This window comes from Euwallacea similis, chromosome 8 (assembly GCF_039881205.1).
Source record: "Euwallacea similis isolate ESF13 chromosome 8, ESF131.1, whole genome shotgun sequence".
Lineage (NCBI taxonomy): Eukaryota > Metazoa > Arthropoda > Insecta > Coleoptera > Curculionidae > Euwallacea > Euwallacea similis.
In genome coordinates, this window is record NC_089616.1 from 4,695,509 (window position 1) to 4,722,361 (window position 26,853).

The following is a 26,853-nucleotide window of genomic DNA, read 5'->3' on the forward strand; positions in this document are numbered from 1 at the left end:
TGTTTTATTCAGGAAGTCCAGGAGTTGCAATGGTAATAAACGCGTTTATTTGACAATAATAAAAATATATAGAAATACTATATAAAATTTGATTTGGTATCTTCAATAAATTCTTATTTACAAACACTACATTTATATAAACAAAATGCTACAAATACATGGTTTCACTTAATACTTAGAGCTTGCGCAACTTAACACATCCTATCAAATAATTATTATACCACTATTAGAACTAACTACTGTTGCATTTGGGAACTCCTCTTCCTTTTACCAAACAGGGCTTCCCGAATGCGATGGGTCATTTTATCCTGTTCCCTCGCAGAATTTGGTCTGGGTGGGGAGCTTTGCTGTGACTCTGGCCTAGAACTTGCAGCATAAGTGTCTATAAAATAAACAAAAACATCACACATTTTTTAAAAATTTGCTGAGAAACCATAGAAATAGAGAATTATCTGCAGAAGAAAATTGAATGCTAGTGGATTAGTGTGCAGTAATAAAGACAGAAATACAGTGCAAGAGTTAGTCGCTGATGCTACTTTCATGCTGAAAACTAACCATAAGGGCCTCCGCTGTTCTCATACATATTATACCTCTTGGAGTTATAATTTGGTGGGTCTGTTCGGGGCAGGGGTGGCGGAGGACTTTCTGCAGGACCGATTGTTATGTTATTATTATCATCAAGAGTTAGAAACACATAATGAGTAGTTAATTGTGTATTAGGGCATGAGAATGCTAGATAAAACTTCTAGTTGAAAATTTGTAAGTAGAGTATATATTACATCGTATCGTCAACAAAATTTGGCAAAATGTCAAATTGGCTACCGGATACGCATTGGGCTGATTTCGATTTTCCGTCTCAATTTAACTGATTATATTCAGCTCATTTACTCACCCAATGTATGCCTGCTCGACTGAGATGAGCCGACGCTTCCGTTATTGGAATTCGTTTCATGCCTCAAAACCACATTATCCGAGACATCCGGACTAGACGTTCTGCTCGACTGCGAACTCATTTCATCATTCACCTCCTGTGCACAAAAATTAGCTTATATTAATCACAATCTCCTGCTGCATTACCTTATTAGGGACGTCGAAATGCAGCAGTTGTTGACTGGGTGGCAACCGCGCCCTAAATTTGATTTTATTGACCCAATCCATCATCTCCACTTCTGAATTGCAGGAGAAAAGTAATTCCGATCCATCGACTATAATTAACCTGAAAGTGAACTTCCTTTTGTGGTAGTCTTCGGCTACAGAACATGAAGCATTATGGATAGTGAGAGGGGCGCTGTTCGCCTTACTGGCCGCGAAATCGTCCTTGTTTTTGAAAAAGCACAGAAGCTGTCCGCACAAAACCGTATAAGAATGCTTCCAGGCTCGATTAGAGGCTCTTTTGGAGCCAGGAAGGAGGGTTTGTTTACGCTCAAGGAAGCCTTCGGCTTCGACAGGTGGCAGCTCCACATCTAACGATCATTTTTAGTTCCATATAATGACTGATTTCATGGGACTAACTAACCTGGATGTTTTGCTTTGAAAGACCCTTTTCTTCGCGTAGTAAAAGAGGGTGTCCTTTTTACGGGTTTGGATCCAGGGCCCACTTTCATGCTTTCCGCCCTTTTTACCGCATTATCCGAGCCTCGCCTTAGGCGGTCTCTATCGAACATTTGAGCCACAGAATTGGTTTTTCTCAAGTTCACCACAATGGGAGTTCCAGTAGAGGGTGGGGAGGCTGCTCGCACCGCGGAAATCAAAGGGGATGAATTGGAGGGCGGACCCAAGTGCTGTGATCCGAATCCTCCAGAGGGAGGAGGCCCCAAATGCGCCGCTTGGCCATTTAGTTGTTCTTCTAAAAGGTTATTTAAAAGTAAGTTTATAAAGAAATTTAACAAGAAATAAGAAATTTACCCGGAATTTCCGAATATCGATCCCCACTTTCTTGTCTTCGCATCTGAGTAATGCGGTCCATTTCCTGCCTCTTTCGTTTCTCTAATTTCTCCAGCTCCAACCTCTCCTTTTCGGCCTTGCGGGCAAGCTCTTCTTGCTTAAGTTGGTCTGCAAACGCGGCTTCGAGCAATGTCAATCGCTTCAGGGCTTCGAATTTGTCTTCCTGGGATTTGACGGTTTCCTCGAAATCGCGGTGTTTTCTTATAAGTTCCTCGACCTAAAAGAGAAGTAAATACCACTCGAAAATCTTTTACATTTAAGTAGGAAATGATGATTCACCAATTGTCAAGAAAATACGTTAAAATTCTTGATAATTGGTGAAAGAACTTTACCCTGATGAACTGTTTAAATAGAGCTAAAAGTTATGTTAAAAAATCACCTGCGGGATACTATCTCCGACTTTCCCCTCCCTCAAAATGTCCTCCCTGAGTACTAGCCAATTCTCCAACGTCTGTGCTTCCCTCTTGAATTGCTGCACATCCAAATTGGTGTTATAAATGATCTTTCTTTGGTTCCAAATGTTGATCAGCAACTCCATGCGCTGCTGTAGAATGGTGATCTTGTCCTCAATATCATTCGCCAAAGGGTGATTTTTTTCAATAAAGATTTCGCCATTTTGGTAGAACTTAGAGAAAACCGGTAAACGACTGTCTATCTCCGTTTTGTAATCTTTGTGCCTGATTATCAGCAGCTCGGCTTCATTACAATCCTGAGGCAGATCTGGCGCAGTGATTTTCGCCAGCATTTCGTTGATCCAGGCCCTAAAAACAAACTCAATTGAGGACTATTTTAAGAGGTTCCAAAAACGCTTACAAAAGCTCTTGATATTCGTCGAAGTACGACTGCAATTGCTCACTCTGTCGCAAATATTCGCGCTCTCTTTCCACTTTAATCAGCAAATCTTCCCAGGCAGACAAAGTGTCCTCTTTTTTATCGTCAATATGGTCCTTGGTGTCCGGGTATTCGTTAACCAATCTGTCGCCTTCTTGAATAATATATTCTACCCTCTCTCGGATGGCCTTCATTTCAGTTTCCAAAGCTTGATGCTTTCGAATTAGCTGCTTAATTGCCTCAGAGTCCTGCAGGTATGCGCCTGAAATTCAAAATGAAATCACTCAACGAAAAATTTAGTTTATCAAGTCCTTACCGTAAATCAGATCGGACTCTTTTTCGTGAATCCAGGAAATAATTTCCTCGGCAGTCCTATCGAACAAATGCACCTGCTTGGCACCATTCAAAGCCTCTTTTCTCGCATTGACAAGCTCCAGCAAATCTTCCCAGGAGCTCCTTAATTCACTCACTTTCTGCTGCACCTCGGAGCTGTAGCTGCTTTTAGCGTTGATGATTCCGTTTCCATTTTCGATGCACTGAACCACGCGAGGTTCGCTGTTAAGCAGACTCGCGTGGAACGTGTCAAAAGCCTGGATGAGTAGCTCCACGTGCTCCAGATCAGTTCCATATTCCTCTGAATCGGCTTTGTTGGTTTGTTCACGCATCCAGTCTTGCACGTCGACACACTCGTGTATGAAGCCGAAGTACTGCAAGGCTTCGGCCAGGCGTACTTCGCGCTCCGAGACCAGTTTTCTGAGATCGTTGAATTCGGTCTCCAGTTGTACCTTCTTTTGGGAAATGTTGTCTGAATCGAAATGTTCTCTTTCGATCAATTTGTCGGCGGTGGCTTTAAGTTTGTCAACGACCGATTGGAAAGATTTAATTTCCAGGGACAACGCTTCCAATTTTCGTTGCAAAGACTGGGCTGAATCCTCGTCCTTTCCCACTTCTTTGGTGGCCAGGAACGGTCTCTTTTCTTTGATCCAGGTCAGAGCTTCGCTCACTTCTTGATAGAACTGGAAAATTGCAAGAGTATGAGTTTAGTTAATGTCTCAGAATGAACAGCAAATGTGAAGCAGTTATTGATAAGAGCTACGGATTTTTCTCTAAAACTACAAAAAAATCACAATTTGGCAACATGGATCACGAGGCGTAGTGGCTTCGTGGTCCATGTCAAATTCTGAGCACTCAAACAAATGAAAAGTGCCTTGTTGCCACATCGTGGTTTAAGAATTACCGCACAATTACTTACCAAATGTGCTTCCAAGGCGTCCTGCAACCTCAACTTCCTAATACTGGCCAAATCTCTCACTTGTGTTAGCTGCTCCTTCACTTGATTAGCTCTCTCCCTTATGATATGAGAAAGGGGGTGGTTGGACCGAGTTAAGTTAGTAGCACGCGAAGCCAAGCTCGCAACTATCGGCTCCCTCGCACCCAACTCCGACTCAATCACTTGGTGTTTCTTATGCAAACTCTGGACTGCAGCTAAGTTGTGTCCCAAATCTGAGGAAGTGCACAGACCCTCCCTTTCGTGAAGCCACTGCAGTTCATCCTCTACATCCCTGGTGAATTGATGGAGCATACTAGCAGATTCCAGGAGGTCTCTACGCACTTGCAGCGGCTCTTTTAATTGATGGAAGCGTGTAATTACTGACTCTGCGTTTTCTTTAATTTCATCCGCCATGAAATGGCCGCTGTTGACGAATTGCTCCGAGGCCTCGTGGATCTGCTCGCAATTTTCTGAGTGCTGTTGCACGTCGTTTTCCAAAGCAGTATGACGCTTTAAAAGGTTGTTTACGGTCGCCAAATCTTTGCCGGTTTCCGTGGAATTGACTTGTGCTTCAACTTCATTCAGCCAGTTTTCGAATTCCTCTAACGACCTGTTGAAGAGCAATGCTTGATAGGCTTCATTAAGTCTATCTCTCTTAAGAGTTGATAATTCCAGAAGGTGTTTCCAGTCGTTCTCCAACTCATCTAATCTAATTCCGATTTCATTTGCGGCATAATGGTCTGCGGCTATTAATTCTTTACCCTCCTCCACCACGTTTTGAATGCGCTCCCCGCTGGCTATAACTTCGGCCTCGAATGTGGCGTGTTTCTGGATTTTATTCTGAAGATTGCTGGGCTCTCTGTAACTCTCATCTCCGGCTACAGACAATTTTTGACTCAGCCACATCTCCACGTCATTAACATTATGCAAAAACTGCTGCAAGGCTTTAGATTTATTCAAAGTATCCCTTCTTTCCGCCGCTTTATTCAACAACCGGTTCTTCCGATTTAAAATAGCATTCAGCTTTGATGTGACCTCGGAACTGGGTTTTACAGTAAGTATCTTCTCGGCAACTACAGAAACTTCATTCACTCGCACCAATTGCTTCTCGAGCATCGCCTCAAAGTCCGCATGTTTTCTTAGCAAGGTCTCGACACTCCTCGGTGTGTCTCCCACGTCGTCATTGTTCAAAAACGCCTCTTTGGTTGCCAGCCAATTGTTCAATTGATTGGCTTGTTCTTTGAAATCTTGAATGTTGTACTCATGGTCCAATTCCATCTTTGTTTGCTCCCAGGCCCCTTCGATTGTATCTTGCAACTGTTGTAATTTCGCGACGTTGTCTACGATCACCGGAGCGTCCTTAAGAGGACAAGTTTGGCCTTCATGAATTAAAGTTTTAAAGGCCTTGTGCCGGCCCTTTATTTCAGCCCGAACTTCCTTGTGAAGCTGCAAATGTGCTTCAGCATCAGAAATGCTGTTGGGCTTATCATAAGCCTCCATTCTCTTGACTGTTTCGTTAACCCAAATCTCCAAAGCTTTAACATCAGACTTAAACTTCTCTTGAAAGTATGCTTTCTCTATTTGCTGTCTTCTGCGCAGTTTAGCTTCGTTTAATTTAACTAGCAGGTCTTCAATAGTCTCCAACCTCTCTTGGAGGTGATCGGAGCTTTGCGGATACTTCTGGCTCAGATTGATAGCCTCGACGTGATGGTCATCGTTTACCTTTGATTTGACTGCTTTGATTTCCGCTTCAAGTGCATCTTGCTTGCGCAAAATGACCTCCACTGATGCTAAGCTCTTACCGACGTCATCTACTTCCATTGCCTATAAAGAAATGAATAGTCTCTTTGAATTTGAACGCTGAGATATGATTTAAATATCTAATTTTTAATAGGGAGGTATTATAGTAAATACTTGCCTTGCATTTCTCCTTAATTCGTTCGATTGTATCGGCTACATCTCGATCAAATAAGTGGATTTCTAAGGCGGCTGCTAGCTTAGCCCTATACCCATTCAAAGCACCTTGCAATGACCGCCATTTAGCAATAAAAGCATCCCTCCTTTCCACCACTCCAGTCTGCCCCTGCCTCGCTAGTTTATCGGCCAATAAGCTGATGTTTTTGATTTTCGCATCGTCAATTCTCATATCGCTATCCACATCATCCAGCTTCCTCTGCAATTGTTGGCAATGCTCGTAGTCTTTTCCTGTATCTCCCGCTTGGATCATCACCTCTTTGTCTCTGATCCAGGCCTCTAGCTTCTCCAGGAGGTTGGTGAATGTCAAGATATCTTGAGCCTCTTCTAATCCTTTATTCCTAAGGTTTACGTCTTGAATAAACATAGCCCATACTCTCTGTAGTTCGTTTAATTGTTTTTGAATCTCTGGGCTAGCTTTATGCTTCTTGGCAATGAGTTTTTGCCCGTTTGTTTGGACTTCCTCAATCCTGCCAATGTTTGCAGTAACCTCCGCGTGGAACGCTTGGTGTTTCTGTAGGATTTTGATTTTTTCTTCTAAATTGATGTTGTCGCTCATCTTCCCTTCAATATCCATCTTTTTCTGTTTCTCGGCGATCCAGGTCATGGCCTCAGCCACGTCTCTGACAAACTCAGCGTACAAAAGGGCGTCTTGCAGCTGCTGAGAGCGCTGCGCGCACATTTGATGAATCCTTCGTCTTTTAGATTGAATTTCCGCCAATTTCTTGGCAATTTGATCGCTCTCATAATGATTTTGTTTGAGCAGTTTACTTCCCGTTTGAATCAAAGCCTCCAAGTTTTTATCCTGATGGGCCACTAGTTTTTCAAACGCGTCGTGTTTCTTCAACTGATTGGCCACAACATCTACAGTATCTCCGAAATCTTTGTGGCTCAACGCGGCTTCCTGCACATTGGAGGTGTCTTCCAAACTTTTGGCTTCTTTCAAAAACATATGGAAGTCGCACAATTGGTCCAAGTGAATTTTTTTTAGCTGCCATGCCGTATGCAATTTTTCCCGCTCTTGAATGAGAACTTTGTATCTCTCAATTGCTTCTGCAGCTGCGTAATGACCGGTCTGTTCCATTGCAGCTAAGTTATCGGCTGCAGACTGGAAATCTGTTTCTCTAGCCTCAATTTCTCCCTTTAAAGCCTCATGTTCGCTTTTTAAAACCTGAGCTCTGGCGGCACTCCTAACATGCTCTTCAGCACTAATTGTCAGTCTGAGATTTGTAGCCCAATTTGTCAAATCCCTGACTTGAGCCAGGAATTTCTGCAGGTCGATACTGGCTTGCAGCTGGTCTTTGCGCAAATCTGCGCGTTCCTTTAAACTATTCCAAGCGTCCACTACCAGAGCTTGTTGCTGCTGAATTTTATTTCTGTTTGTGGGATAAATTTTCTGAAGTTTCGAGGCATCTTCAACCAAGACCTGCAGCTGTGCCTCCAACACTACCAGTTCGTTTTCGAAGGCTTCGTGTTTCCTAAAGAGGGCGATGGCAGAGTTCAAGTCTCGCCCCAAATCGGTGCCCAAAGCGGCGTTTTTGGCTTGAATCCTTTGCAAAGCTTCCGCCACGTCCCGGTGAAACCGATGGATTTCACCGGCAGCATTCAGACGTTCTTCGCGCTTCTTTACTTGCTCGTGCAGATTGTCCCAGGATCGCCTATAAGGAATTGATCGTTAGGATCGTTATATGGAGGAAAAGAAACGGTGGTAATGTTGGACAGTTACCTGACACGGTCGTGCTTTTCCTCCACCTCCACGCACGCCTCTGACGGAACAGTGTCAATTCTAGAACAAGTTAGTTCCCACACCATGTGATTTTTTAAGGGTGCAATTACAGTGCCCACTTTGCAGATTATTAATGATATAATAATTAATAAATACAAAGCATGCAAATCTGCCAAGGTGCACGGGAAACGTGTACGTGCACATTAAAAGTGTTCTAACTAGCAAAATCCTGCAAAACAAAAATCAGAGATCATTCACAACTGGTCACTCTCTGATAGCCAGAACGATGCAATCTGTCGATCTGGGACCTTGATTGTTATTTTAATGTCTTTTTTTGCTAGTTGGAGAATTATGGCTTGTCGCCGATTAGAACAAGTAGGAAGTTTCACACTACACACCAACAAACTGAAGTTTACACAATCAACTAAACACTTACTCTAATTGATTTTGCTTGTTCTGAATATCTAAACTATAGGGATTTTCATTAGCCAACAGCTTTTGCGCCAGCGCTTCGCACTGTTTGTATCTCTCAGCTCCAGCCTCAATCTTATGCTTCAGATCATCAAATTTATTCTTCAGCAGCTGTAAAAACATACGATTGCACTAATAAAGCTTCCAGCTATGAAATTCTTATACCAATAAATGCTCGTAATCCTGCCCATAATCCTCTGATGAAGCCTGCAACAAATTTTCAGCTATCCAGCTCTCCAATTCGTCGGATTCCACAAAGTACTCGTGCCGGAATAGCGACTCCATTAGTCGGTGCTGTCTAACTGCCGCTTTTCTCTGTAGAGATCTCACCAAGTGCTCAAGCCCTGCCTGTCTTTCCGCGATCAATTTGGCATCTGGGTGGCCGGATTTAACCATAGCTTGTGCCCCATGGCCCATTTCCGCGATTATGTTGTTGTAAGTATCCAATTCTAACTCTAGAGCCTACAGAAAAAAAACGATGAGTTTTCCCCTTAAATGCCTAATAAAAGGAAGGAAACTCACTTTATGTTTAGTAAGGAGTTTGGTGGCCGAATCTCTATCTCTTCCATAATCATTACTGTCGAGAATATTGGCTTTTTCATTAAGCCAAGACTCCACTTCACTGGCTTCAAAGAAGTATTGTTGGGCCTTAAGAGATAGGTCTAATTTGCTTGCTCTTTTGGCAGTACTGTTGTCGAGCTCTGCCCAGGCTGTTCGTAGTTTATCACACAATCTCTTGATCTAAATGCAAAATAAGGATTTTCGTTCATAAATTAATCTTGCAAGAAAGCTTACATTAGCCCCCTCCGGATGTCCCTGATTAATTAGTCCTTGACCCAACTCCAAAACCTTATCAATTCCAGGCTTATGTCCCACAATCTCTTCATGAAGTTTCTTGTTCTTTTTGTGGAAGTTTTGAGCTTGGTGGAGACTGTTCGGGACCTCCTCTGAAGTGGCCAAAGGCATGTGTTCCTTTATCCACTGCAACTCCGAGTCGATTTCGAATCCGAACATGTAGAACCTCAAAGCTTCCTCTAGCGCTGCTCGTCGGGCCAAAGTGGGCGATTCAAGTTCTTTTAGACGTTTTTCGCTAGCCAAGGCATTTTGCCTGATTGAAGCCGAGTCGAAATGGCCATCGTCAGTCATATCGTGACTTTGAACAGCTATACAAACACACAAATATCTTCAGTCCGAACATTTGAAGAAATAGATTAATTACCTAAATCGTGGACTCTATTCTGAACTTGACCGAGCTCAACTTCCAAGGCTTCGTGCTTCTTGAGCAAGTCTCTGCAAGACCTCAAATCTACTCCAACATTTGTGCTCTTCAAACTGGCATCTATTTCACCTAGTCGAAGCTGCACGTCATCTACTGCAGTGTTGTAAATCTCCTGCGCTTCCGCCTGTCTCAACCTTTTGCCCTTTTCCAAAGACACCCCCACTAGATTCTTCCAGGCTTCTCCCAATTCTCCCAAAACCTTAGCAACATCGTCTTTCTGATAACTATCCTGCGCAATTAAAGCTGATCCTAGTTTAGTAACGCTGCGCAGTTGTCCTTCGTTGGCTCTCAATTCGCGCTCAAACGCCTCATGTTTCTGCAATTTCCTTTCTAAATTGTTCAAGTCACGGTAGCTTTCATCAGAGGCGGTTTTCTGCTTCTCGGCAAGCCAGACTTTGAGGTCGTGCACCTCAGCACAGAATTCCTGGTAGTTTTTCGAGGCGTCCAATGCGTTGGCACGCTGCTGGCAGGCGGCTTTTACGGCTTTGCGCTTCTCCAGTACTTGATCCCTCCGATTTGCTATGCTATATTACATTTATATTATTTACTCTCATTGCTCTAACAAGTAAACTTACGCTTTGCTATCATAATGCTGCTCGGCAATCAAAGCTTCGGCTCTCTTAACGAAAGCGGCAAGTCGCTCGTCTTGAGCAGTGAGAGTGTTGGTAAAAGCCCGGTGTTGCTTCTGTAGAGCCTCCACTTCGTCCAAAGAATTCTAAAGTCATTGTTATGTAAGTGAAAGGTACTTTTGAAAAATCTTTCTTTGAAAAAATATCTCACCCCGAGCTCGGAAAATTCCAAGAAGACCAAATGGGCGGATGTAACTGCGTCGATATTATCTGCCTCCTTGTTGAACTCTTGTAATTTGAGGCATTGCTGTAGCCAATGCTCTTTTTCCTTCCAGCCTCTGGAAATGGCAGCTTGCTCCGCATCTAAACGGTCAATCAAATCTTTCACTTCCAGCAGTTCAGGATTTGTTTTGATGAGTTTGCGGCCTAAGTCAATCAGCTGCTGGAATCTAAAAAAGAACATTGAAAGCATGGAAAAAGTATTAATGTTATATAGGTTACCACTCGTACTTACTCGTCATCTTTGGTTCGAATTTCCGCCCTCAAATCCTGATGATCCTTAATCAAAGCTTCAGCAGTTTGTACGTCCTTCACCAAATTATCCGCATTCAACCGATCTTTAACGTCAGCTACCCACTTAAGTAGCTCCTTGGCGCCGTTGGTGAAAATTTGCTGTCCCACTGCATCCTCAAGTCTCGCCCTCCTTTGCACTGCCTTCTCCTTGACTTTGGCCCACAGTTTGTCGATTTCGCTCTGTTTCTCAGCGATGTTGCGCCTCTCCGAGGGATACTGAGCCTGCACATCATTTGCCAACAATGTAACTTTGTTTACTTTCTCTTCAACCGGAGCCAGCTCCCTTTCGAGGTTGTCATGCCTGCGTTGCAACGCTTGGACGGTCTTCAAATCGTGTCCAGAAACTGGATCTTCCAGCTGCATCAATTTTTCCAACATCCAGTCGCGTGCTTCATCGCAAAGTTTATTATACAGCTCAACGCTGCTGGCGCCCTCGAGACTCTTTTCTTTCAAGGCCTTGAGGCGGTTGAGTTTCTGCCAGGCCATCTGGATTTGCCGGAAGCGCGCTCGAACTTTGTCGATTTGAGAATGATTTTGTTTCTCGAATTCTTTGACCTCCCTCTCGAGATCATCCATTCTTCTAGTGCTCGCAGAAAGATCCGTGACAAATTTCTACATAACAGTAAAATCCTAATTTTTGCACGAAAAGAAAAGCAATAAAACTCACCTCATACTTCCTCTTAGCCTGCAAAACACTATCATTAGAGTCTTCGACGGCCAACATCTTCCCCTTATCCTTAATCCACCTTTCAAAATCATCACATTCCCTATAGAACGTGAATAACCTTATGGAGTCCTCAAGCAAAGCTCGCCTGGAAGCTGCAATATCCTGCAACCTCTCGTAGGTATCATTTAACTGCTTTTGTCTCTTTGGAACGCTATTGCTGTCGTCCAACTTCCTCTTCGCAGGTCTGGACGGTCGTCGAACTTTAATCGGCACTTTGGTCTTTACCATTTTCGTCTTCTTAACTTTTTGCACAGTGCGAACGGTCTCCGGTTTGCGCTCATTCACCTGGATTATCCGGGGCTCGATTTCCACCACGTAGTTGGCAGGGGCGAAGCCGTCACTGCCATCTGCCTTACGCACACACCACCAATCAGGATTGCTCTTGTTGAGGAGGAACATGACCTCGCCCTTGATCATGGTCAGGCCGTGGTCGCTGAACGGGTAGAGGGAGCGTACTTGAGGCACCGTCTTCTCTTCGGTAACGGTGCGGTATTCGACTTTTTCCACGGGTTCATCCACTATCACTTCAGTTGCTACCATTCTAGAAAATAAGAAAACAACATTAACATGTTAACTGCCGCATGTATCGCCGGCTTCCAAGTGGCCACATTACTGTAATGTCGTAATAATGTATAAGGATACTTTTGTTTCACCCGAAATAAAAGAAGCAAGCTTACATGTGTAAGCAATTTTGGCATCATAAATTGTTACCCTTAAGTCGGATCACCCATGTCTTTAGCTCCCAACCATTGACACGTGGTGGACCTAACTATAAATTATACGTAAGGTTGATGAACCTAAAAGGGATTCTGCACAAAAACGTAAATATTACAGTCGTCCGGTTATACAGTGGTTAAACTTTAACAATTTTTTCCGAAGAAATTATAAGGATTTTTCACAAAATTTTCTTACAAAATCGACTTAGTTTTTCATGACACACCTACCCCTAAAATTTTATAGGTAAGTTGTGAACCACCCTGTATACAAACAATAGATATTAGTGATGCAAGAACTCCCCGGTACAGTATAGACGTCTAGACATTATATATAGGCGAATATGGACCACCTGCGTCGTACACGTATTTGGAAAACTAACATAACTTTTTAAGTAAACCTCGTAGATTATTTTTTTTGTATAAATTTGGAAAGGTTAGTATCTTTTCCAAAGAAAAGGTATACTTAAGTAAAGTATGTATCTGCAACGGTTCTCGAGATACATATTTGTAAGTTTACATTCTAGCACATATGCCATGAGTTCGCTGATAGCTGAGCTGATATAAAAAGAACAATACAATCACACTAAAGTAAATTTTCAAAATGTTGGCCACTCGCATCAATACATTTTCTAAGTCTTAAGCAAAAATTTTGTCTCACCCTGAAAAGAGTTCCGTTTTTATTTCTAATCTCGTTTACCCCATCTTGAATGTCATTCCACAGTTCTTCCCTGCTATTAGGTACGTTCTTGTATGTTAAAGATTTTAGGTGTCCCCAAAAAAGGAAGTCTAGTGGGTTTAAGTCAGGGGTTCGTACTGGCCAATCAATTCTGGGTTGATAATCTCTCGGCAATAAATTTTGCAGGAGTGAAATGATAGGGATATAACTTTTCATTGCATATTATCCTGGATAATGAAGATTTTCTGATACCTATTGGCTACAGGCGCCTACTGCCGATCTCTGGATCTTCCATTATACGGACTAGTACTTCTTCCTCCTGGTCCACAGTTAATTTTTTTTGTTTTCCGTTATCTGGTTTAGAATTTAAAGGGCCAGTTTCTCCCAATCCATCGTAGATGCGTTTAAAAGTTCGATGATCAGGTTGTCTATTGTTGGGGTAGAATTCTAAATACCTTTCAGCAGCGGGACGACTTCTAAAATTCGTTTGATCATACACGCAGACCATATTTCTCATTTCAAGATTCGTAAATTCATTATGTCCGGGCATTTTCAAGTGCCAAGATAACTTACATCGGAAATTATCGACTAGTAATTATTAATGATATAATTACTATTTTAAAGATAAATTTGAATCAGAAGTAACTTAAACGTCAAATTTGAAGTAAAATGTCTTACATCGCCAACTGTCAAAATTACACCGGAATATTATTATAGCCTACCTGTCAAAAAGTATTACTACTAGGAAACTATAGCATATGCAGCGAGAAATGTAGTTAAAAATATCTCGAGAACTGTTACAGATACGCACTTTACTTAAGTATACCTTTTCTTTGGAAAAGATACTAACCTTTCCAAATTTATACAAAAAATTAATCTACGAGGTTTACTTAAAAAGTTATGTTAGTTTTCCAAATACGTGTAACGCAGGTGGCGCTACCTATACGTTAGTTAAAAATAAACATCTTAGATAGATTTATCATATCCAAAAACCCCCCTGTGCAAGATTTAACCGCAAAAACTTGCAAAATGTAAGATTTATCGACAAATTACAAAAGAAAATATTCGTTTTAACATCCTGTAGATCGAAAAGGAGCAAGTTTTGCATAAAGCATGTTCAGCTTAACTGCATTATTCTTCAACGCTGTTTCATCCTCTACCAATTTGTACCGATGTTTCTAGGACACCCTGTATGCTATACATATAAAGACGCGGGTACGCAGAGACAGTTCTCGTGAACAGCCAGCTAGAGCAACTTGTAATGACTCCTTCTAATCAATAAACTGTATAGATTTAACGTCGGGTAATACTGGTGTTCTAAAGGTACTGTATATTTGAAAATGGACAATTTGTGGAGAAAAAAGCCACTCAATGATCAAGAATTACGGGAAGAGGCAGAAAATGCTTATCTAGATGAGGAAAGTAATGAAATGGAAGAGAGGATTTTGACAGTGATAATAGCATCAGGGATCCAGACTTTGAGGAACCATCTTCCGGTTCCTCAGACGAGGATTATTCAAAAGCAGACTCAAATAACGGCATTGTTATCCCAAATGAAGACAACATTCATAACATCCCAACAACTAGTTCTGAACGGAGGCAGATTTCCCGAAATAACCAACAGACATTTACTTTTGAAGAAAACGAAGGGGTAAATCCATATCTGACAACTGCAAGCAGTTTTACAGGACTATGTGCTTACTCTTTTTTCATAACCGAAGACCTGCTGAAAACAATGATCAAAGAAACTAACAGAAATGCACAACAAATAATTTTGCAAACAGACACCCCAAAATCAAAAAGTGAGCTGGCTTCTTGGAAAGCTGTAACAATGGTTGAAGTGAAAAAATGTCCAGGTCTTATGCTGCATATGGGCCTAGTTCGACATCCAACTATAGAAGCATATTAGAGTAAACATCCCCTATACAGAATTACCCTAGTGCCGAGTGTTATGCCAAGAAACAGATTTCAGAGTATTCTACGTTTTTGGTATTTTTCCGACAATCAAGATTCCGCAGCAGAAAATAATCGACTCCATAAAATTGAATCACTAATTTCTCATTTCAATTTCAAATATAAAGGAGTTATGCAACCGGGAAAAATAATTGCAGTGGATGAAAGCATGGGGCCCCTTCGTGGGCGATTAAAATTTGGGCAATACATTCCCGGAAAACGCCATAAATATGGCATTAAGTTTTCAAAATGTGCGATCAAAAGGGGTGCATGTACTCCTTTTCCCTTTACCAAGGTAAGAATGGGACAAACGAAAGATCTGTCGCTACGAATGCTGTTATGGATCTTTGTGGGGAATACCTAAATGAAGGCAGGGTTATTGTACACGACAACTTTAATACCAACGTTAGTTTGGCCAGGCAACTACTGGATAAAAGAACGCACTTCGTTGGTACATTGCAGAAGAACAGGAAAAGCCTTCCCAAAGAAATTGTTTCTGCAAAACTGAAAAAGGGAGATATCGTAGGAAGGGAAGAAAAAAACGGTATCGTTATTTCAAAATGGAGAGGCAAAAGGGGGGTGTTAATGCTTTTCACCTACCACCAGTTGGACATCATCGCTACTGGCAAGTTAAAGAGAAAAAAGGAACCAATTGAAAAACCCCGCTGTGTCATTGACTATAATAATGGAAAAGCAGGAATTGATTTGTCGGACCAATTAGCTGCTTATTCTTCACCTGTGCGGAGGTGAGTAAGGTAGTACCACAAAGTTGCCATCGAATTGTTAATGGGGACTTCGATGGTTAATGCACTGATAATATATAATGCTATACATCCAAATTCAAAAATGTCCATTACTAAGCTCCGACAAGCGTTAATAATATCTCTTTTGAACATCCAACATGTGATGTCAATGCCACGAGATGTTAAGAAACAAAAGGAAATTCAACACAAATTGAAAGAAACCTAGGGAAGGTGTAAAAGAAATAGGAAAATTAAAAAAAGGTGCACCTATTGTTACCAGACCTCAGCAGAGGAACAGAGATGAAAAGAACCAGCAAAGTCAGCAAGAAGAGTAACAACTTTTTGTGACACTTGCCCAGAAAAGCCTTTCATATGCATTAAGTGTTTTCTTGATCATTTTTGAAGTTATTCCACAAGAATTCATTTACTATGTGATATGTACTTAGTTTACTTTTACTATATCTAATGTAAATGAATAAACATTTGTCTCTCGTGCAAAAATGTTTGTTTTCTTTATCCCATTGCCGAACCATTGGCGTACATGATTTCTTGTACGCCGAAAAACACCTACGCATGGAGAACTGCTCTATAATGAGTCGCCGGTTCTTTCGATTTGAATCGAAGCTTCTCGCTTGACCACCGGCCTGCTCATGCGGCGACGGAGCGACATATCCACCTGGCCGCCAGCGATACATGGTGTGCAATGATAAAATCTTGCAAAATCCTACTAGGCAGTTAATGTGTTAAATTTCGGCAAAGGAACATAATACAATATCTCTTTGTTTAGAAGAAATGAAAACATACTTATTGATATTGTATAATTTCAAATTCACTGTATAGTTTTAATACATTAAATAGGAAATTACGTCTTTCCCAGCAAGCAAACTCACCTTATTTCGTATTGAACGTCCTCAAAATTGTCCGCAACATCGACCTCGGCGTTCAAATCCAAATTGGAAATTCCCGCTTCGATAAGCCTGTTGGCCTGGACGTTTAAGCTCTGGATGTCGCCCTGGTAGGCGTTGAGCTCCCCCTCTAAATCTTTGTGTCTCTGTAGCAGAGCAGTGGCGCTGGGTTCGTCAGTGCCCAAATCCTTCGAAGTCAAAATAGATTCTTTTTCCAAAAACCACGATTCTGCTTCATTGGCGTCCGCATAGAACTGGTAAGCTTCAGCGGCGTCTGTAAGTTGCTTTTCTCGTTCTTGGGCGAGTTTTTCCAACAATTCCCAGGCCTTTTTGTTCCTGTCCATGTGTTGCTCGATTTCGGCAGCTCTAAAATAACACATATTATTCCTGACGTACTTCTGTTACCTTTAAATATGTATTATATATTTATTATACAGGGTGAGTTAGAAAGAACGGGCCAAGACTAAACTGGAGATACTACACACCAAAATATTGTGAATGATGGCCTATACCAATGTCACTGATTTAAAAAATACAGCGTTTCAAAGTTTAAATTTAAGTTAAAATATGTACGAAGTAAATTAAAACTTACCTTGGATGCTTCTCAAGGATGAGCTGCTTCCCTGTAGCCCCCAATTGGTCGAATTTATTCCTCCTCCTTTTGATTTCATCCACCAAAGCCTTGTGTTTTTGTTGTAATGATAAAACGCTTCTCAAATCTTTTGCGGTAATTCCGGCCTGGCAAATCCTTTGCTTCTCAATTAGCCACCCTTCCTCATCTTCTTGATCTTGGATGAACTGATAGAAGTTTCTTGCTTCTTCTAAAAGGATTTTTCTTTTAGCACTGATTGTTTTAAGCTCCTTATAGGCCTCTAAAAGATCTCCTAATTTCTTCTTAACTAAATCTGCTTCTTTGGGATTTTGCGCCGCGATTTGTTCTCCTGTTCGCAACAATTTTCTCTCGCTCTCCCCTAAACTGGACACTTGTAGTTCCTGCAACGCGTGTCTCTGTAGCAAATCTTCTACTGCCATTAAGTGAATTCCTATATCCGTGGAAGATAAATCGATTTTTAGGTGCTCAATGCTAGCTAATGTGGTGTCAATTTCCCTGAGGATGGCCATTACCGTTAACATTCTATTAAGATTCGCTTTGTGCTTCTCTAGGAGGGTTATAAGCTCTTTCCATTGACGCATAATTTCCGCTTCTCTCGCTTTGACTTTATCGGAATTCCTGTAGTTTTCCTTCAGTAGTTCGTTGCACATTTGAGTCAAATCGTGCACACGCTCCTCTCTTGCCAGTATGTCTGCACTAATCGCCTCGTGCTTCTTCACTGTGGCCTCTACTTGCGCCAAGTTCGACCCGTAACGAGGATCTGATAAGACTTGAATCATTTCCTTCAAGTAGCCCTCTCTTAAAATGCTTTTTTTGCCGAATTTGTAGTTGAGTTGCTCCAATCTCTGCTGTCGCATTAGCTCGTCCCTCAAAGCAACTTCTCGCTGATGTTCCGCTTTCTCCAAAATCTCCCAAGCCCTTTCAATGTCTTGCACCAACTTCCCATCAGCAGGATTAAACATTGGTTGCCTCAGCTCTTTAAGCTGAGTGTTAATGTTGAAGTAAAGAGCTTCAATTTCGCTTCTCTCTTTATATTTCGGAGGTTTTTCTTGGGTTCTATATTGACCGAAAGACACCAAAAGACTCTGAATACCCTCTAGGGAGTTCGAAAAGTCCCTGTCGTCCAATTCCAGGATCTTCTGATTGATCCAGTCCAAGAGATCGGTAGTGAGGCCATCATAGTGGCCTTTCTTCTTGTCTGCATCCACCATTTGGCTCACGATTTTGGCAATTCTCCTGCCGCTCTTCTCCTCGTTTTTCATGCGAGCGAATGTGTGATAATACGAAGCTACGTAAGTCATGATACTCTTCTCGTCCGGTCTTGAGGTGTCAATATCTTCTGCGTCCAATAAGCTGGGAATTCCCAACTCGTTATTGGCCACATCGAATGCGTGATTGAGGTTGTCGAAGTTCTTATTCCCGATTAGGCGGTTGTAGTCGAATAGATCGGGCCTATGAGCGTGGATAAGGGCGTTGAAGCCCAAACCGTTCCTCCACGAACCCGAAAAGTCCTTAATTTCGACACCATTGTAGCCGTGCGTTTTTCGTTGGGCCCACAAAAGAAGAGCGTCTTTGGCCGATTTTCTCTCGCTGCTCTCGTTTTCCTCGTCCTAAAAATGAACGAGAACGATGAAAATTTAAAGATTTGATTTGCGGATACCTACCAATTGAATTTCAATCTCCTGTATCTGAAACCGCAAAATAATGGTCCAAATCAATCCCAAGATTAGCCTGGGATTGCCATCGACTATATCTTCAGCTCCGATACTTTCCAGCCGCACTTTCGTGTGCAAGAACGCCAAACTCTTGTTGACGTTCTCGATTTTGTGAACGCGCATCTTTCCATTATTGGGCTTAGCCAATTTCTCCCCTGATATCACTTCGAGGAGTTTTAGTAGTTTTCTTCCATCTGCCAGGTCGACGAACAAGTCGTCTACTTCCATACGAGCCTAAATTATGAAAAGTCATTGACCGATGTTATTACGCAAACCAAGCAGGTCACTGGGGCCACTTATGGAACGCAACTATCATTTTTACAACTAACCTTCTGTAAAAACGAGTTCATCCATTTCGTAAACGTTTTCTTTTGAATGTGCAATCTCTCCTCCTGTAGAACCTTGATCCGACCCTGTTCGAACTTTTGAACTTCATCCCTTTGACTCATGTTGGTTCTGTGCTGGAGTGAATAGCTTGAGCTGGTTTCATACTGCAGCGAACCAGCTGAAAAAAAGGAGATTTTAAAATTTTTTCCATGTATGGGTAAATAAATCAGATTGCAAACAGGAAAAACATGTTCTAATAACGAATCCGTACGAAGAATTAATCCAATATCATAATACCTGCATCGGATGACGGTTTTCCCAAGGTATCGATTGGAATGTAAAGGCTTCCCGTGTGATGATTATATGGTTCCAATAATGATGAGATAAAACGATAAATTTATCGATTGTCTGGACTGGGAAAACGGCTTTGCAGGAAGAATAATTAATCTTGAAATATTTCTATTTTTGTTTCGAAACTTGTTTAACAATGAGGTATTTATTTATTTATTGTGTTTATTTTTGTTTATCGTATAAAATTATATTTCTAGACGGTAGATGTCACAGTTTTTTTTTTAATAATAAATTTCCTGAGGATCGCGAATTGAATTAGAGAAAACATATACAGGGCGTACCAAATTCGAGTCTATGTATGGAGATCTCGGAAACGGTAAGAGATATTAAGTCGGTTAAATGGAGGCAAAGTTGCGCATTTTGACGCTCAACAATAATTCATTTGCGAATTTTTAAAAATCCGAATATTTTCGGAAACATCCGATAAAAACCGAAAAGTGGGATTTTTGTTTCTGTCGAAAAACTCGAAAAACATTATTCAGAGAAAGCTAATAATGAAGTATTATTAGAGCACTTGTTCTCTGGCTTCCTCCTAGTGTGGTCGGCATTTTTACTCGACGATTGGTTTTTGAGATATTTTGAACCGCTTTGGATTTTCTTATGGGCGCCATATTGGATTTTTGCAAAATTGTAATCCATATGAAATTTCCTTTCCAGCTATACCCACATACAGTATATTGTGTTCCAGTATTTTAGTGAATTTTATTTGAGTAAAAGTAAGCAAAAAGCGTTTGTTGACTTGACATAGCGCCGCAATTCAAGGCTCCTTACATGGAAATGGTTTTTTTTATCCAAGATGGCGCGCATAAGAAAATTTAAAGTAGTTCAAAATGTCTCAAAAACCAGTGGTCGAGTAAAAATACCAATAACACCAGTAGAAAACTAGAGAAACGATGCTCCAATAATGTTTCATTATCCACTTTCTCCGAACAAACGTTTTCGAGTTTTTTGACAAAAACGAAAATCCAACTTTTCGGTTTTTATCGGATGTTTCCGAAAGCGTTCGGACTTTTTAAAGCTCGCAAATGAATTATTTTTGAGCGTCAAAATACGCAACTTCGCCTCCGCTTAATCGACTTAGTATGTCTTACCGTTTCCGAGATCCTCACACATAGGCTCGAATTTGTTACACCCTGTGTAAGACCACCACATTCGGTCTTCTTTTCTTATGTCAACGAAATGAAACATCCCTACAGAAAATCAGTGAGCCAGAATAACGTTAAATCTTTAAACCACATAAAAATTTCTTCATTCATTGAATCACTCTTACTTAGCGCGATTTAATCAACACACCGCAGATGATGGGTCAGCTAAGTCTCGTAGTAAGTAAAATCTCGAAAGTAGGAAAGGTCAAAAACGCAAATTTCCATTAAAACAAAATCTGTTTTTAACTTAAAGACCACAATTAGGCCGGATCCTAGCAACATCGCATCTACCGCCATCTATGCGGCCATTTTGCATGAGCTGTCAAAGTGGCAAAAAAAGTATGTTTTTCTGCTCCTTTTGACAGCCTACGCAAATTGCAAACAAATCTGTCGCGGATAAATGTCATGTGATCGCCTGTTTGTCACGTGATTGCCGTCGGCTAACCAGCAAAAAAACTCCACTTATCTTAACGAGCTCTTAGCAAGGATTTCCTAATTCACGGCAAAAACGCCTTTTGAACGTAAATATTTCAGTCATCGAATTGTCAAATAACATGCCATGGCTGTGAATTTCGAATTCGTTCCTTCGCATAAAACGTCAGCATGATAAAAGGACCAAAACCGCTCTGCCCGTATTAAATTACCGGCCATATGGGCATAAATTTGAATATTGAGCACCGAAACAAACTGTGAACATAGTTTTGCATGGGACTAGACGCGACCATTTAGCCATGAACCCTGAATCAGCCGAGAGAACCAGGCAATTGTGTGCGAAGGTCAATGGTGAAACAGCGTCAAAATTTTGATGGTTTATTAGCCCGATAACGGACATTTTACCATTTACTGATTTTAAATTCTCCGTCATTTTTATCGTTGGGCAGCTGAGGCAAAATAACAACTTATCACGCTTCTCGTCAAAAAATTCTCGATAAAAATCTGTTGTATTTTAAGACTATTTTAACTAGAAAAAAAGCAAACAAGAGGATAGACTCAAAACATGTCGCTGTTACCGTCAAAACCCGATCTAACTAGGGAAAACTAGTATTAACCATCAGCCTCGGACAATTCTAGAATATGCTAGTCAAAACTAGATTTTACTGAAAATCTTAGTTAAAAGTGAATATTCACTTTATAACTAAAAAAAGGTTTTATCTAGTTAAAACTAGTTTTAACTGGTAGATTATTTGGAATTTTCGGAATATGCACAAAAGTGTCTCATGAATTTTTGGGTAACTACTAAACACGTTATATAATGTGCCCTTATGGTACGTCTCTGTAGATCGCCATTCTTGGCAATGTGCTTGACAATAGCTCAATTCTTGCGTCCATTATCTTCCGATTAGGAATGTTTTTAGTTAGGGAAATTCCGGCACTAACCTGAATTAACCGTCTTAGGAAACTGTAGTTTTGGCTAGGAGAATCTAAAATTCTCTAAGATTAATAGGTAATACTAATTTTTCCTAGTTAGATCTTTGACAGTAGCATTTTTAGAGGAAACTAGTTTTAACAAACATGTTCCGTAAAAACTAGTAATAATTAACATTTCTTAAGTTAACACTGGTTTCAACTAACCTTCGTAGGAAATTCTAGTTTTGACTAGAAAATTCTAGAATTCTCCGACGCTAATGGTTAATACTAGTTTTTCCTAGTTAGATCTGGTTTTGACTGAAATCGGTAATATCACTATTGTGAAGAGCAATTTAAATGGGTTAAAAAAGGTTCAAGAGAAAGGTGTAATAATATGATTTATGGAATCTTTCCCTAAGGCTGCATTAATGGTTTCACATATTGCATGTTTAAACATTTTGCTTGAAGCAAAACCAATGCTAACATTAAATTATTATGATCGTGTCCATTCGAGCTTTGCGTGCCTTACAGATTTCTTGAAAAATTATCTTGTTTTGAGCAAAATTATTGGCACTCTTAATTTCAAAACACGTTCTATACAGGGTGGCCCATTTAACTGGAAGAAACTCGACATCTCGTTTCGCGTTTGTTTAAAAAAAAAACAAAAAAAAAACACGGGTAGAAGTTTTTTAGATTTTACTTTCCTGTAGCGTCGAATTGAATTTTACACCCCATTTAAGAGTAGAAACTACCTCCAACTTTTTTCTTCCAAAAGTAAAAATATACAGGGTGGTGAAAATTTCGATGCTCACCATTGACATCTTGGAAACCGCAAAGATGCGAGGTTGGTTAAATTAGAGGAAATGCGTCAAACTTGGGGCTCAGTCAATATTAGGAAACAGTGTTGCTAATTTGTTCTTATTTTCCGAGATTTTGGGAAAAATCTGAAAAATGCCAAAGTTTAATACGCGGTGAGCATTCTATGAAAAGTTTACAGGGTTCTAATACAGCTAGAGTTCTGAAATTTTGGATTCCGATGTAATGGGGTTTGATCTGTTCAATTAAAATATTGGTATCGCTGCGACGCTGCCAGATCTACGTATAACTGACAACAACTTTGTTATTTTAAATGGCACACCCTGTATATTGTTACATTTTCGAATTGCCCGAAACGTTTAAACCCCCGTTTATGTATCACTTGCCATAGCCCGTTTTTGAAATAAATTTTTTTTAGCTGATTTGGTAACAAACAACTCTAAATGGAAAAGCGCATATCTTTTCAGTTATCACAGCTAGAGAGCTGAAATTTGAGCTACAGACTCTTATCAGTCATCTGTATCTTGTAGTAGTATACATTTTTTGGACTTAAATACAGGGCGTGGGAAAATTAGTTCAATATACGAAAAACATAAATATGGGTGTTAAATTACAATCTTAAATAGAACATCCTATATTTTTGGATGACAGCTGAAAGATCGATAAATTATCTATCGAAAATTATTATACATCGTTTTTGAAATATTTGCAAAAATTAGGATCTTTGAGAATGAAAGGTGCCGCTCATTAGTTGATTTGATTAGGAAGACGCAATGAGTTAACAACGTAAAATAAACGAAATTGTAACATCCTTTATAATAAACTAGATCTACGTAATACAAATAAAGTTAGAGATTTTGTTGAAAATGGCCACCGTTTGCTTTGAGACATTCTTGAATTGGACTCGGCACATGGATGTTCGTAGCCCTTTGGATCTACTTTGGGTCAAGCAGATCAGACGCGATCAATTTGATCAAATCAATCACATTTGGTCTTCCCAAAATCCAAATATTCTGCGAGAAAAGGGGCTTCAGTTGAAATTCAGTTTTAACGTGTTTTATTTAATTGTGAATAATAAACTAAAATATTTTGTTTTCTGAGCAGAATTAAACAATGGAAAATATTTTATTTCTCTTGCAAATTGCCAAACCGAAGTGATAAGATTTTCTCGAAAAACCAGTAAAACGTTTAATTGTTTGCCTTCGTCCATTACTCCAAGTTGCCTTTGTCTTTGTATCTCCCTCGCGTGGCTCGATTCTTGATAACGTTTTTCGAAATTGCTTATGATAAATTGCGAAATTGGTGGTAATCAGGATGTGTTTCTTAAAACAAAGCTACAACTTCTGCTTGACTACGCGATCTATCGCCATACCCCACCATCATTAAAATTTCGATTCTGAGTCATTCATATGAGTTAAATAACCCATAGAAATGATATTAAATACTTAAAAACACAACAGCAGGTTGCAATTTCGGTGAAATGTAAAATGAACTGACCATTGGAGTGGACAGGCAGATAAGTAAATAGCCTTATCAATCAAATCTTTCCTTGTTACTATTTTGATAGAGTTACTGAGCAAACACAGAACTAAATATAATAACAATTATTGTTAATACCTCCAAAATCGCGAAGTACGAAAATGATCATTTTTCAAAAATGCAAATAAAATTGTCGAAAGTAGATTTAATTCCTCTTTTATGCCTTTTCTAATGAGCTATACATGTGTAAAATTAGATTCGATGCTTCAAGAAATTGTCAAACCTGAGACTCGTTTTTTTTTGCTTCTTTAGAAAATCAATGCGAAACGCGATGTCGAATTCATTCCAGTTAAGTGTGCCACCCTGTATGCTCCGCATCGAGCTTGGTATTATTATCTGACATCAAAAACGTTCTAGAGATTTTAGAAGATGTACTTTGTGATGTGCGACAATTTTATAGTTTCAGTGTCTGGCGCTCATATATTATGAATCCATCAAGATTATCTGCAATAAATAGTACTCATGTCAATATGGGCTCAGTCCCAGATGCCCGGTAAATAAAAGCAAATTATCTAGCCCTGGGGTTCCCCATAAAGCTGCAAATATCTACTGAACCCAACTTTCAAGTGACATTCCATCCACTTCTTAGTTTTATTGCTTAATATTCGTTGTACTTACTCGTGCATAAACGCTAAAAAATTCCAAACTAAATCTAAAATTATAAAAGGAACTAACCACCTCACACGCTCATTTGTTTTTAAAAGGATACGTCAAAATCTGACATGACTGAAATGGTTATTGTCATTCGAGTTTGACACACTTCTGTAGCCTCTACCCAGTGCCACATGGTAGCTACTTTGCCACTCTGTGTAATGTCGATTGTCATTGAAGCCGGCTAACAACGTTGTCAGGTACAGTGCAAAGTTTGAAGTTTAAAGAATGTAGAGTTTATTTAGGGTTTCAGTCCTGAGAATTGCTGAAACTCTCGATTTGTTTTATGTGGCTAAAACGATAAATCTTCTTAATCGTATTAAGATTTCAACATAATTAAACGTATTTTTATTACTCAAAACAAATGTATATTCAATACCAAATTAGGTAATATATCACGTTTTGTAATCCGAAACGATGACACCGTTTTTTTTCTGTAGAAACAACACTGTTAATAATAATACCTGAAGTGGCAGCTTAACTGTTTATTTATTCAGACTTACTCAAGGGTCCTCGGATTAAATATCCAATTCCAAAACTTCCGAATTTAACATTGATTTCAATGCCAACTCACTATCCGGATCGCGATACCATGACTAGAGATAAGATTTTTTTAGGGTCAAGTCACCTCTCGTTTTAACTTTATATCATATATCAATTAATTCTCTGATTGATTGATTAATATGCATTTAAATCAACATGTTTATGAATCTATATAAATAGCTCATGCGACAATCAATCGTAAAATTTTCTTATCTCAAGCAGAGAATATTAAATATTGGAGGAATTCAGCGATGTCCTAAAATCGTCAAAGATCGGACATGCCCATGAGTTCTCAAACCAATCCCCGCCCCAAATAAACCCCCTGATCGACGCGGACGCACGCCAACTGGCACAAACCTCTTATAATACAGTCATTCAATTTGAAGAGTGTTCTTAACGGTACTAGGCCTAATTAACATCTCATAATTATTGACATTACACAGTGGCGTTAATTGATATTGTCGCCGCGCGCTTTTTTAATTGTGAGTCATTGAGTGTTTCTTTTTGTTTACACTACATGCGGCCCACAGCTCGCCCACATTAGTGTGGGTGCACTATTTGCATAGAAATTTTTATGACTTCATAATTGAAAAAAAACACAATAGGAGGGTTGTTTGTTTGTAAATCTGCTGTTGATATCAAGTAAAATAGCTCAGGCACAGTATGGAGTTTTGACGATTCGTTTAAATGTGCTTCTGTTGTAGTTTCATGGCAAAAATATGTGTTTAATTGGATAAAAGTCGTCCCGAAAATAGATTTGACGCAGGTTATTTTAATTAAGCGGTATTAGGTAATAAAACCACTTGACTTTTAGCCGCTGTATTTCAATAAACAACGCGATGACAAATTTTAAAGACCGTTTTCCAAAATAGTTCGTGCAAGTTCAGTAAATTTGGAATTTCCCTCTTATCGCATTGCAACTTTTGCTGCTCTGATTTTTCACAGAGCAAACACTCGTTGATGCGATTGCAATAATTGCTAAATTCAAAGAAAAACACTGCGCCCTGCATCCTTCTAAATACATACCATGTGAAAATTGCCTACTCACAAACGGTTGCGAATATATCTGTTTCTCCATGTTTTCCAGTAATCTAAGAAAGGACCAAGTCACAAGACGTTGCTATTCAATAAAGCATTTTCCGTAACAAAACCGTTACACCTCAAGTGTTATCAACAGATTTGACGCAGGGACTAATACTGAATTGTAGAACTGCACATATTGGATTTTTATCATGCGTACCTACAACTTATCTCTAACATGATGAGATAAGTAATATTAAACATAAAGTATTGCTGATGTATGTATTTGTTGCATTAGGTGTGGCAATAGTTATTGAATATGTAGTTCATGCTGAAATTGTAGGAAAAGGTTCATGATTGTGTTTATTCTGTCTGAAACATTAGTGCTCATTTCGCGGAGCCCGGCCAATAAACTATGCGGTTTAAATG

At 40.0% G+C, this 26,853-nt stretch overlaps 1 protein-coding gene across 2 annotated transcripts; it reads right to left on the reverse strand.

Moving 5' to 3' along the window:
* Positions 1-24: 24 nt before the first annotated feature.
* On the reverse strand, positions 25-26,541 carry kst (spectrin beta chain, non-erythrocytic 5 kst). 2 transcript variants are annotated; one of them, XM_066392640.1, is made up of 26 exons: positions 26,431-26,541; positions 19,015-19,190; positions 18,635-18,919; positions 16,950-18,580; positions 16,343-16,723; positions 11,305-11,905; positions 10,579-11,249; positions 10,276-10,513; positions 10,071-10,210; positions 9,436-10,019; positions 9,012-9,379; positions 8,739-8,957; positions 8,382-8,678; positions 8,182-8,327; positions 7,746-7,805; positions 5,964-7,677; positions 4,028-5,869; positions 3,092-3,791; positions 2,758-3,037; positions 2,324-2,705; positions 1,906-2,161; positions 1,517-1,846; positions 1,078-1,463; positions 893-1,028; positions 556-645; positions 25-382 (listed from the first exon to the last, which is right to left on the reverse strand). In XM_066392640.1, exons 1-26 carry the CDS (start codon positions 26,480-26,482, stop codon positions 237-239), a joined length of 12,111 nt encoding a protein of 4,036 aa, XP_066248737.1. In that variant the 5' UTR covers positions 26,483-26,541; the 3' UTR covers positions 25-236. The 2 variants fall into 2 exon arrangements, with proteins under 2 accessions (XP_066248737.1, XP_066248738.1); XM_066392641.1 differs by lacking the exons at positions 7,746-7,805; positions 26,431-26,541.
* Positions 26,542-26,853: the final 312 nt, after the last annotated feature.

Excerpts from the sequence above, each read along its gene's own strand:
- kst (XM_066392640.1), bottom strand. The coding sequence starts at position 26,482 with ATGGAGAAACAGATATATTCGCAACCGTTTGTGAGTAGGCAATTTTCA. Across the intron at positions 10,020-10,070 it reads CAGCATTATGATAGCAAAGC|CATAGCAAATCGGAGGGATC; the intron begins GTAAGTTTACTT and ends AATGTAATATAG. Across the intron at positions 8,958-9,011 it reads GACATCCGGAGGGGGCTAAT|ATCAAGAGATTGTGTGATAA; the intron begins GTAAGCTTTCTT and ends TTTTGCATTTAG.